The 12,160-nt window shown below is 37.6% G+C and overlaps 1 protein-coding gene across 6 annotated transcripts in view; it reads left to right on the top strand.

Annotated features, from left to right (window-relative positions):
* TP63 (tumor protein p63) overlaps positions 1-12,160 on the top strand; it is a 198,325-nt gene that overhangs the window by 176,327 nt on the left and 9,838 nt on the right. For 3 of the 6 annotated variants that reach the window (XM_040349577.1, XM_040349581.1, XM_040349580.1), the window contains 6 exons: positions 1,092-1,278; positions 1,406-1,521; positions 1,650-1,759; positions 2,006-2,142; positions 2,345-2,427; positions 3,263-3,387. In XM_040349577.1, the coding sequence (XP_040205511.1) occupies positions 1,092-1,278; positions 1,406-1,521; positions 1,650-1,759; positions 2,006-2,142; positions 2,345-2,427; positions 3,263-3,387 (758 nt within the window). Of the gene's footprint in view, positions 1-1,091; positions 1,279-1,405; positions 1,522-1,649; positions 1,760-2,005; positions 2,143-2,344; positions 2,428-3,262; positions 3,388-7,326; positions 8,380-12,160 lie in introns of those variants that run through there. The other 3 variants (XM_040349582.1, XM_040349578.1, XM_040349579.1) reach the window with 3 other exon arrangements.

Genomic DNA, 12,160 nt, shown 5'->3' with positions numbered 1-12,160 from the left:
ATTCGAAGGACACATCGATTACATGGCACGCCTGATGCGCCCACCCCCTGGGGCTGCACTGGGGGGCTGGATTTTAAGACGTCCTCCTAGAACTGGACAACCGTGATGTAGCCGCCTTTCGACTAGAGCGCAGTCAGCAAGTGGTTACCATTATTAGGCCTACATGGAAGTGGGTACCAATAAACAGTTTTGGCTAGGTTAGAATTTTCACCTGATTGTTATTGTTCTACCAAAATAAGGCAGGTTGTTTGCCTTATTTCATGAATATTCATGCTTGGGTAAGTGTGCATGTTCATGAATTAAGCAGTTCAGGTTTAATAACTCTATGACACAGCCATTTTTCTGAGGTCAAATTGTACCTTCACATATGACCACCATTTCATGCCTATGGATAGCTAAAGTAGAACTCTGGACATTTTGGGTTTGCTATAGCTGAACTAACCTGAAGCAGATTTGCCAACCAAGGAAATGGACAATTTTTGTAAATAAGGATGACTGTTTCAGGTGCTAGCCAACCATTTAGTTAGGGTGAGGCCCCACAGCAATTATTCAAGAGCCACAATTATACACCCATATATGAAATGTAACTTGGCATCCTAATTTGCTGGTGATTCCTATATGTGCTAGTTACCACCACAAAGGTTTAAAAAACATATAAAACATAACTGTGTATCTTGACTGTTAAATAAAAGGAGCCCATAATACTACCCCAAATATTCTAAAATGTATAATGCATAATACAATGTATGCTCAATCCAGTACTCTCATTACATAAAGTAATACACTTTATTTTGTGAATCATATTTTTTTATTCTGCTGAACCCTTGAAACACCTCATTGGATTCGTATTTGCCATTGTTTATCTGATTGTTCTTGCAGCTATACATTGTCATATGTGAGATATGGTAAATCTGGAGGTATAGTTATAAAATGACTAGCATCTAAACTTGGATTATGCGCATAGAACAGACAGATTTTAGAATGCAATAGCCACTATTTGTGATATGAATCTGTTTTGTTTTTCTCTTTTTTGGTGAATTATTTTCAATCATTGATAATTTTATGATAATTGGATGTCTATTTGTTTCCAGTATTCTACTGAACTCAAGAAGCTGTACTGCCAGATTGCCAAAACCTGTCCAATTCAGATCAAGGTGATGACTCCTCCACCACAAGGAGCAGTTATACGAGCAATGCCAGTCTACAAAAAAGCAGAACACGTAACAGAAGTTGTAAAGCGATGCCCAAACCATGAGCTCAGCCGGGAATTTAATGAGGGTATGGACAAATCCTGCTGTACAGTTTCCAGACTTTTCATCATAACAGATATCATATAAGTAGCTTTTACAGAAATAAAATCGAATTGGTGTTATTGCTTTCAGTGATTTATTTTCTTTGTCTGTAGGGCAAATAGCTCCCCCAAGCCATCTCATAAGAGTTGAAGGAAATAGCCATGCACAGTATGTGGAAGATCCAATCACTGGCAGACAGAGCGTTCTGGTACCATATGAACCCCCGCAGGTCAGTGTCTCTTAATCATCAGAATTATTTTTGGAAGTATCTATTTCTAAACAATGTATCTCCAAACATGTCAATGCAGTTACTATACTGTGAAATATATTCCTTTATCTCCCCAATTTTTTTTATAGGTTGGCACTGAATTCACAACAATATTATACAACTTTATGTGCAACAGCAGCTGTGTTGGAGGAATGAATCGCCGACCGATATTGATCATAGTAACGCTAGAAACAAGAGAGTAAGTGAACGTGCTTTGTTTTGCTTGATCATGTACATAAATCTTTTGCACAGTAAAAAAACAATGTGCAATACCCAACAGAAAACCAACTATTCATTGTTTTTGGAAAAACTCGTTTTTTGCTCTGCCCAACTTTGCTAGTACAGAATACATTTTATTCATTAACATAATTTATATTCATCATTACGGTATGTTATGCTGATTTGTTACTTACCATAGTCTATAACAGCATCATTTTTTTCAAAGTGGTCAAGTGCTTGGGCGCCGATGTTTTGAGGCTCGGATTTGTGCTTGTCCTGGAAGAGATCGTAAGGCCGATGAGGACAGCATCCGCAAACAGCAAGTCTCAGATGGTACAAAGAGTGGCGAAGGTATGAAACAATGTAAGTTACTGCAATATAGCTTGTAGCACCAAGCATTGTATGAGTATGACGTTTTCAGGATACTAGATATGTATTCCATATATTGGTAGCAGAAATGTAAATTAAGTAGCAATTCAAGCAATTTTTTTGGGGAACATAAAGGACTACTTAAAACAAGTAACATTGCAAAAAATCATTCTAAAGGTGTCTCTTGATGTTTCAGGTTTTAGACAGAACACACATGGAATTCAGATGGCATCTATTAAAAAACGGCGGTCACCAGATGATGAAGTGTTGTACATACCTGTAAGTCAATAAATTGTATTTTATTTCCTAACTTAAAGCAGAGTTCCACCCATATAAAAGTCAGCAGCTATAAAATGTATAGCCGCTGACTTTTAATAATCGGACACTCACCTGTCCCACAGTCCAGCGGTGTGGGCGAACGAAGCCCCGCTCCTCTCCCCCACCTCTCTGCGGTGCCCAGCCAGGCACGTGCAAGCCGCGTTGTGAATTGGCCGGGCAATCTTCTGCAGCCTGTGACGTGTCCCAGAAGATTGCATGGAGGGAGGGTGGAGAGGTAAACTTTCTTTCGGCATCGCAGGGCCCCGGGAGGAAGTGGGAGCTGAGTGCCTCTAAGAGGGTATCCGCTCCCCCCCCCAAAAAATTACATACCAAATGTGGCATTAAAGCGGAAGTTCCATTTTTGGGTAGAATTCCGCTTTAATGCAGGTACATCTCTGTACACATTTCCTAGCAAATGTATAGTTTATACATAAGTGTGTGCATTGGGTTGGTTAACTAAAGGCAAATAGACTGTGCACTTTGCAAGTGCAATTGCACTCATTTTCTCCGGAGCTTAACAAAAGTGGTGAAGCGTTGATAACTTCCATCATCCAATCATGGGCGAGCAAAAATGCTCTTTTTTTCTACCTACCTTGCACCTGATTGGGTATTCTTTATAAAGTCTAGCTTCACTACATTCACTAAGCTCTGGGTGCAACTGCAAAGTGCACAGTCTATTTACTATTTATTAGAATAATACAGATCACTTAAAATTTCTTTAAATATGGTCCATTGCTGAAACAGGGCAAACACTAAGAAGCTACTCATCACTTTCATTTTCTTTTTTTATATGTAGGTAAAAGGCAGAGAAATATATGAAACCTTATTAAAAATCAAAGAGTCTCTTGAACTCATGCAGTACCTTCCCCAACACACGATTGAGACCTACAGACAACAACAGCAACATCTATTGCAGAAACAGTGAGTATATTTATAATACAGAAATAAATCAATTAAATGTACATTTACAAATGTGACCTGTTTGTTCCTGCTGTTTAGTTTGCAAATGCATGCATTCTTTTAAATGACATTTAATATGCCCAAGTCTGAGTTTTTTATACCCCAAATTACTATTATATATATGTTTTCACACTGCACAAACCCCAAAAAAACAAACAATGCTTAACATTGCGAGATGTCATTTTAAATTGATACTTAAGCTCTAAATGTAGATAATGAAATCAAATAGTGCCAGTGGTTATGTGTCATCTAAGCTGTACCTGTCAATCAGAACAATTCTGATGTAGTAAGTTGTATTTCTCAGTTTATTTGCACAAGTCAAAATCCCAACACCTTTGCTAAAAGTGAGGACTTTCTGTTGGCTGTCACTAATTCTATTTTTTGTGTAATATATGCAAAATATTCTATTTAGGAGCGGCCATTAATAAGTTGCTTACTGACAAAAACATTAAACAACACTCCTAGTTCACAGCGATTAATTTTTCAATTACCATGGCAAACATATATGCAGAGCAGTCATAGATATCATGCATTATTATGGAAACCATTCTCTGACAGACCAAAATGTAAATGAAACAACTTTTTTTATTTAGTATAATCCATACCCTATTGTATATCTATTCAGGTGAGGATTAGCCTGTTCCATACATAGAATGGCTTCATAGTAGAAGTGTAGTATCTTAGTTTATTTATCATCAATTGCAGTCCATAATCTCATAGACATTGTTTTTTAGTTATGTTAAGCATAGCTATGCACCTTACTTAATAATGCATATGTATTGGACAGAGTATTATATGTTTGATTCTGGACTAATGTTACAAGTCCCATCATGCCTTTGCCTGCGGGAGTAGTATTTGTAACTGTCAGCCTTGCAATGCCTCACGAGACTTGTAGTGTTGGAACAACTGGAGGGCCACCAGTTTGAGACCCCTGCTTTTTTCTTTTTTTCTTTTTGAGACCCCTGCTTTAAAGCATCCAGGCATAGGGTAGTAGAGAAAAAAAATCCATGCGGACTCTTTCTGTAAAAGGCAAAAGGCAAAAAAGCAGCTGATGGTTATTTGGCAATGGCATCATGAGTTTAAAAGATAAAATCAAATTCTTCATTCTTCTCAGCCTAATGTTATAATCCTGTTTCACATGGGGAAGATTCAATTTAAGGCACTACAAAGAAAAATGATGCAGTAGTGCATCAAATCATCCAATCAGATTCTATTTAACTGCACTCAAATAATTATGATTAGTTGCTAAACCTTACTGCACTTTAATATCTAACTTATTAAAGTGGAGGTCAACCCAAAAGGGGAAGCTCCATTTGTTTGCTTTCTTCCCCCCTCCACTGCCACACCATTCCCACCGTTTTTGACACGTACCCGTCCCCACTTCCGGTTGACCTCACAGTTGCGAGGCCCCCCGGAAGCTGCCCCCCCTCATCCCCTCCGGCCAGGCCATTTACAAAGAGCAGCGTGCTTTGCGCATGCACAATAGGGAACCAGCTGTGAAGCCCCAAGGCTTCACTTCCAGTTCTCCTAACAAGAAATGGCGGTGGCAGCACCCGAGAGCAGACTGAAAAATCGACTGGAGTGCCAACATTGCGGGATACCTGGACAGGTAAGTGTCCTAATATTAAAAGTCAGCTACAGTATTTGTTGGTGGAGGGGGGGGGGGGGCTTGAGCTCCGTTTTAAGTAAATCTACATGTTATCTTCTGGACTGGTGAAAAATAGAGTTGTTCTTGCATTGGATGTACTATTGATGGAATATACAGCATATGGTTAAAGATCAAACTCTTTAACATTTCCTAAAATGGGAGATATTAACAAAGAGAAAATAAAACAAAAAATAAACAGACTCAAATGAATCTCTTTACTGAGAGATTCTCCACCCGGTGTAAAAAATGATTAGCTTTCATTGTACATGGTTTGTAGAAATATTGACTACCCTTTCACGGTTGACATTACTGTGCATATAAGGCTTCTTTCTTCCTCTTTCATGTCTTCCATTTTGCATGTCGGATTTCTTTTAATGCATTTCGTTTGTTTTTTCTCACTAACCCCCACACCTCTATGATCACAGTGTGACTGCTCAAATTTCAGCTCACCCACAAAGATAAAAAAAAAAAACATTACTTAATGTACCAATAAAGCATTGGTGTATTGTTTCTTTATCTGCAAAGTTTCCTGTGTATTATAGTTTATATACTCACATGTATAAGTTCAGTAATTGACAGTTTATAGTAAATGTTTTGTAGGACACTGTAATAAATACTGTAAGGAAAAATCCAGTTCCTATTTTAAGTTTAGTAATTAGGAATACAACAAAATCCCCCATCAAAGGAGCCATATCTTCACAGTATTTAGTAGTGTGAGATATTTACAGGTGTATTCCCTATATTTTGCACCCAACAGCAACCTGTATATGTAAACAGACATTTTGATAATAGTTGACACCAAGTTATTATTTGGTTTGTTTGACCTTCACTACAACTATCACTTTTAAATTGACTTTAAATCTTTTATAGATATAAAAAAATACTACACGCAACTGGGTCTTTGTTTACCGGGTCACTTCTCACCTAATATTCTTGGGCCTAAAATTATATGTAAATCCAATTTTTTCTTCTTCTTTTTTCATTTGAATAGAATAGGGACAGATTTGGACTCCCTGTTAGATTTTATTTACATGTATTTATTTATTTCTGCAATGTGTCTTTTGGAGAGCATTTTCTTCACTTCCTGTCCTGTAAATTCAACAGGAACAGAGACAGCACTTGACAGAGGTTGTAAGCCCTTACCACACTTAAAGGTTTTGTCTTTAGATAAAACACTTTAATAAATGATGTGAATGGCCAATTTCGTTTTTTTTTAGGTCTAACCTACCATTCACTGGCCCCTGTGTCCAGATTTGGACCCACACCAGAATCTGGTAAAGAAGAGACCAGCCAGATTAATTTTAAGTTTGGTCAGGTGTGATAGTCTTTCCATTTATAGCCAGGGTAAGCCTGCTAAATATTTTAGGAGAAAACAGTAGGGTTCATTCATCTCTCTCTGTTTGTAAAGCTGCACATCATAATCTGGTAAAGATAAAAGAGAAGATGACATTTTTGATCAGTCAGGTAATAGAGATAACGCTAATATAGGATTACAGTCCCAAACTATGAAAAGGGCTGCTTTCTGTACTATTATGCTTGACTTGTTATTTTAAATTTAAGGCATTTAGATTGTTTTGTTACTGGGGATATATCAAGATGAAAATTCAGAGGAAGCATTAGATTTCATTCATGCCGTTTGCTCTGCAGTCATTCAATTGGCTTGAATTTCAGGAAATTACACAGCTGGCACGTGTTGTAATCCCAACATTGTAAGCCTTTGTTTTTAGACCTACGTGGTACACTTGCTCTTTCACGTCCAGATTCTCAGAAAGGCAATATTGTATGATTATTTGTTCTATGTGTGCCAAATTTCTCACAATAAGGGACAGATTTAATAATCTTGTACTCCTGGCCAGCACAGTGTAGAACATTTTACTTGTTTTGTCCTTAATTCACTTCTGAATGTAAAGCTTTTGCCTCATTCTATAAAGATATTTGGGTCTCTCCTATAATTACCAGGGAAAGAAAAGTTGCTTTATTGTCTAAAGCAACCAGTTAGGATCTTTCTTCCATTTTCTAATCTATACTAAACATAACAGCTAGAATTTAATTAGCTGCAGAGATTTCAGGTTCATATAGCATACATAAAGGATCCTACTATAGCCTCACTATAGTGTTATTTAGAAAATATTTTCAGTCTGTCCCTCAATACATCATTTCATCACACTGTGGTCATAGTGGTGTCACTGCATCTTTCAACTCTTCATGGTCATCAGCTCTTGTTCTTTTCTTCTCTGGTTTCTTCTCTACAGGCTCCTAACGGCCTGTTTCCGGAATGAACTCATGGATCCCCGGGCAGATCTTCTGAAAGACAAAGATTCTTTCCCAAAATACTCTACATTCTCTCACCTCCCAATGTATCCATGAACTATGTGTGCACTTTCTAACTGCCCTACTCTTCCCCACATTTTAAAAAGAAGGAACTTAAAAAAGGACTTTTTTTCTGGGGAATCATTCTTCATTGTAAGAGGAATGGTGCTTTTCCATAGGGAAAAAGTAGATTTGAACCATTTCTGCAATATTGACTGATGGATTTAAAGAGAAGATTGCTCCATGACAAAGTCTGAAATGCTGCAAAATTGTGCTGTCACTATCATGTATGTCTTCAGCCTTTGTATTTGAAATGTACAAGGGTTCTTCAAAAGGTTTCCACACTTTCTTTTAAACTTTTTTTATTAAGAATTTTAAAAACAAATTGCATCTCTTTTCTACATAGTCACCTTCCTTTGCGATGCATTTTTCCCTCATTGTACCAACTTTTTAATGTCATCATCGTAACTCCTCCCACCCTTCCCGTTTCCAACGGAAATGTAAAAGTGTGTAAACTTTTTAAAGACCCCTTCTATTAGCTAACATTGAGCTACAGGTAGGGACATTTTAGGCAGGGTTAATTTGAATAAAACATTTATAAAATAATTCTTTAGAGCACTCTGCTTGAAATAAGCACTTCCCAAGTTACTCTGGTTTTTAGCAGAGCTTAGTGCATTAGATCCTAAAAAAAAATATCCCTTGCCTGTGCAAATATGCAATATAAAGGTCTGGTTTTAAAGTGAGAGTTTTACATTCCTACAATATTTATTTCCTTAGGCCTTTTTTAAATCAAAGTATTGTTGATAACATATATACCACAGGAATTATTTAAAATCTGACCACTACTAAAAGGCAGTGCAAGTACAATGATACTAAAGAAAGTACACTAACTCTATACAACCAGTTTACTGATGGTCTTACTGGTATAATATGAATTCCTGTTTGTTTCTACGGCCCCCCACACACGTCCGAGGAACTCGACGGGCAAAACACATCGTTTTGTCCGTCGAGTTCCTTGTGAAGCCGCCGAGGTTCTCGGCGAGCCGAAATTTCCCATTGAACAACGAGGAAATAGAGAACATGTTCTCTACTTCCTCGCCGAGGTCCTCGTTGGCTTCCTCGGCCGAAAGTGTACACACGGCCGGGTTTCTCGGCAGAATTCAGCTCCGACCGAGTTTCTGGCTGAATTCTGCCGAGAAACTCGGTCGTGTGTACGGGGCCTAAGAGTTACTGGACTTCTGGATCCTGGAAAAGCAGTAATTTTTTATCTATAGTTCTACATCTGACATGGATTGAGAACTACATAAATGTCTTTCACGAAGCTTTGTAACACAATGGTACTTGCAATGATAGTTAACAGTTGGAGGGTACCATTTGCACAAGGCAAAATAATGTAACTCATACCTGCCTTAGTACACAACATTGAAACATGTTGTATGCACAGTTTTCGTCACTGACAATACATTGTATTGTCATGCACAGTTTCCAACAGTGGATTGTCAGCAGTTGTCATAAGAGCTGCCATTCTACTGAATTGTCACACATTGACTTGCCTAAAAGTGAATTTCCATGTGCAGTACTCTGATGTAAAGTGGCTCTTAGTGATGCCTTTGTAGGAGAACTGTTAAAATAGCACATTTTACAAGTTCATGAGATGATATATTTAGCCTTTTGTTCTATGGTGAATGTAACTTTGTGTAGCATTCTATAAAGGGACTCAAGTGTTGATTTGCCATTTTAACAGTTTATATGTCTTTTTGCTTCTGCTTGTTGGTGGCAAATACTTGTCTGGTTTATGTAATATATGTTGTGCTGTATTTTGAGCTGGTCTCAAATGTTAAACATATATTTTTTTATAATATTTTTGTGTATTGTAATAAGAATGTTGCGTATTAGGAAGAGGCTTTTTACTAGCTGTTCAAGCTTATGAATGCTGGTCATATAAGATATTTACTGCTGGACAGATCTAAATAAAAATATGCATTTATTTTATTTCAGACAATGTTAACATATTGTCTGAAGCACTGATGTTAAGTCAAATTTAGTCAAAATCAAACAAATAAATGTTTTTTTTTCTATTGCATAAAACCAAATCTTAGAGCTTGTTATACATAAAAATCTCTACATAAAATGGCCAGTCGACCGAACACGTATAGCTGGCTACTAATAGATTGAATTATTCAGTGGCTTATTTTAGCTTGTGTCAAATGGCTCCTATGAGAAAGGTTTTAGCTGATGTTTCTGGCTTCTTCATCTAGCCACCTTAGTCCTGTAACATAAGATAAACTAAATGTACATATGTTGGAAGTTTAGTTTTTGTGTAAGCAAGTGGCATTCTTGTTCAACAGTAAATTATGAGAACTGCAGAACTCATGCCAACAATTAGATATCAGCATTAAACAGCTTAGTGTCGGCTCGAATACTCGGTGCAAAATGTCTGATTGCTATGAATAATGGAATGCCATTACTTTTTACAATATTATTAATATTGCGTGTTGCAATATTATTAAAGCCTAAGTGCAGCCAAAAAATAAAACAGAAATATAAGCTCAAATAACAGTCAGTAGATCATGTCCCTTGTGCTAATGCCCCCTCTATAATATGAAATCCTCCTCCATCCATGCCCCCCCCCCAAGAAGGAAGCAGACCTATCAATTATCCACCTGTCCTCCATTCATAAATCATGTTTCATTTATAAAAACTGTAGTACAACTTCTGTGAAAATATCCGTTGGGTGTAAAGGGCAAGTGCAGTCAGGCTTTTTTGATGCAAGCCTGTGGGGTTGATTTACTAAAACAGGAGCGTGCAAAATCTGGTGCAGCTCTGCATAGAAACCAATTTAGCTTCCAGGCTTTTCTGTCATATTGAACAAACATAAGTAAGAAGCTGATTGGCTAACATGCACAGCTGCACCAGATTTTGCCCTCTTCAGGTTTAGTAAATCTACCCCTGTGACAGCCCCTTAGTTCTATCCATTGTGAAGATTTTTCATACTTTTTTTTTGGCAGCACTTAAGCTTCAAAGTGAATCTGTAAGATAAACATATGGAATCTTCCATTACTGACCTGGTTTGGAATTAGCAGATTTGGGGCTTTAGTCTGTTTCTGATCTTGGTTTAACTACTGAGTTAGGCCCCGTACACACGACCAGTTTCCTCGGCAGAATTCAGCTTCCGACCGAGTTTCTGGCTGAATTCTGCCGAGGAAACTGGTCGTGTGTACACTTTCGGCCGAGGAAGCCGACGAGGAGCTCGACGAGGAAATAGAGAACATGTTCTCTATTTCCTCGTTGTTCTATGGGAGCTCTCGCCCCGCCGAGCTCCTCGGCGGCTTCAGTGCTGAACTGGCCGAGGAACTCGATGTGTTTGGCACGTCGAGTTCCTCGGCCGTGTGTACGAGGCCTAAGTCATTGGTCTGTAAGATGCATGCAGCCAGTGAATTTTAAAAAGTTTGAACTCCTGTTTTACATATCTGTTCAGGGTCTGTGAAACATTAGATAGCAAATTGGGAATCAGGATTACAACTCCACAGCCTGAACCTGAGCCTGAACACAATACATATGTAATTGCAGATTTCATATTTCTGTCCTCATAGAGTCATTTAACTTAACTTAACTTAAGGTTATTGTGTCCCCGTTGTGATACACCTGTCTGTAATAATAATGTGTCAAGATATGTGTAGTATCAAAAATGCTTGACTGTAACATGTCAAATGTGTTTTTAAAAATGTTGTGCTTTATTCCATTTGCCATGCTAATAATGCAACAGGTCACTCTGCTACAATTTAGAAATTCTGATATAAAATGTAGTGTTGAATAAAAAAGTGGGAAAATATTAATACTGTTTGGTCAAATTCCACTGGGTTTCCCCTTGGCACCCTCTTGAAGTGCTTTTTCGAGTGGCTGCATGTTCCTAAATGCCAATAAATATTTATGCTAGCTTATCTTGGACATCGGATGTGTTTTTGTTCCAGTTCCTGTTCTTTGTATTTAACTCTTATCATGAGTTCACTAAGACAAAAACATCACTGTATCTTTTGTCAACAGAAAAGCTTTAAAACCTGTCACTTGATAGGCAGGAGTATGTATATACAGATTCTCAGGCAAGTCTTCCTCAAAATGATTTGATAATGAAAGTCTATTGAGGGTGTCAGAGAATTTGATCTGAACTGCAGTCCATCAAACATGCAATCCTTATATAGACAGTGGGCTGAAAGCAGCTCTTTGGATTTAACACATAAAAAAAACTACTGTTGTTCACACAGTAAAATATCTGGGTACAACCAGGCAGTTTTAAAATAAAACAAGCACTCCAAGGGTACAGGTATTATTATATCTTTTATTTTAGCCACAGTTCACACACTCATTAAAAATTCAGTTGTGTACCACACCCTCCCGGCCCCGTCTTCTTTTCCAACACAGACACTTACATGCAGACACGCAAGCTGTCAGCTAAAGAAAGATACTGTTCCCACTGCAGATTCCAAGACATTAAATATACTGTATATTAATATAAGCCATAATGTGTTTGCAGGGAAGTGTTACTGCAACTCATTCAACCAATTTGTAAAGCATTCCACTTCTTGCTTGGGAAATTGGAAATGGGATGCTCAATTTATCCCACAAATTGTTTCCAAAAAGTAAACAACACTTTTAAAAAAGGCTAATGACCTTCCCAAGATTTACAATTTAAAGAGCAGTGGTATCTATCTTTATTATTATGTACCAATTAAAACCTTTTATACCTCCTAAAGTATGTATATCTGTATTGCCTATTTG

The sequence above is a fragment of the Rana temporaria genome, chromosome 4 (genome assembly GCF_905171775.1).
Source record: "Rana temporaria chromosome 4, aRanTem1.1, whole genome shotgun sequence".
NCBI classification, from domain to species: domain Eukaryota; kingdom Metazoa; phylum Chordata; class Amphibia; order Anura; family Ranidae; genus Rana; species Rana temporaria.
This window is presented reverse-complemented; position numbering and strand designations above follow the sequence as displayed.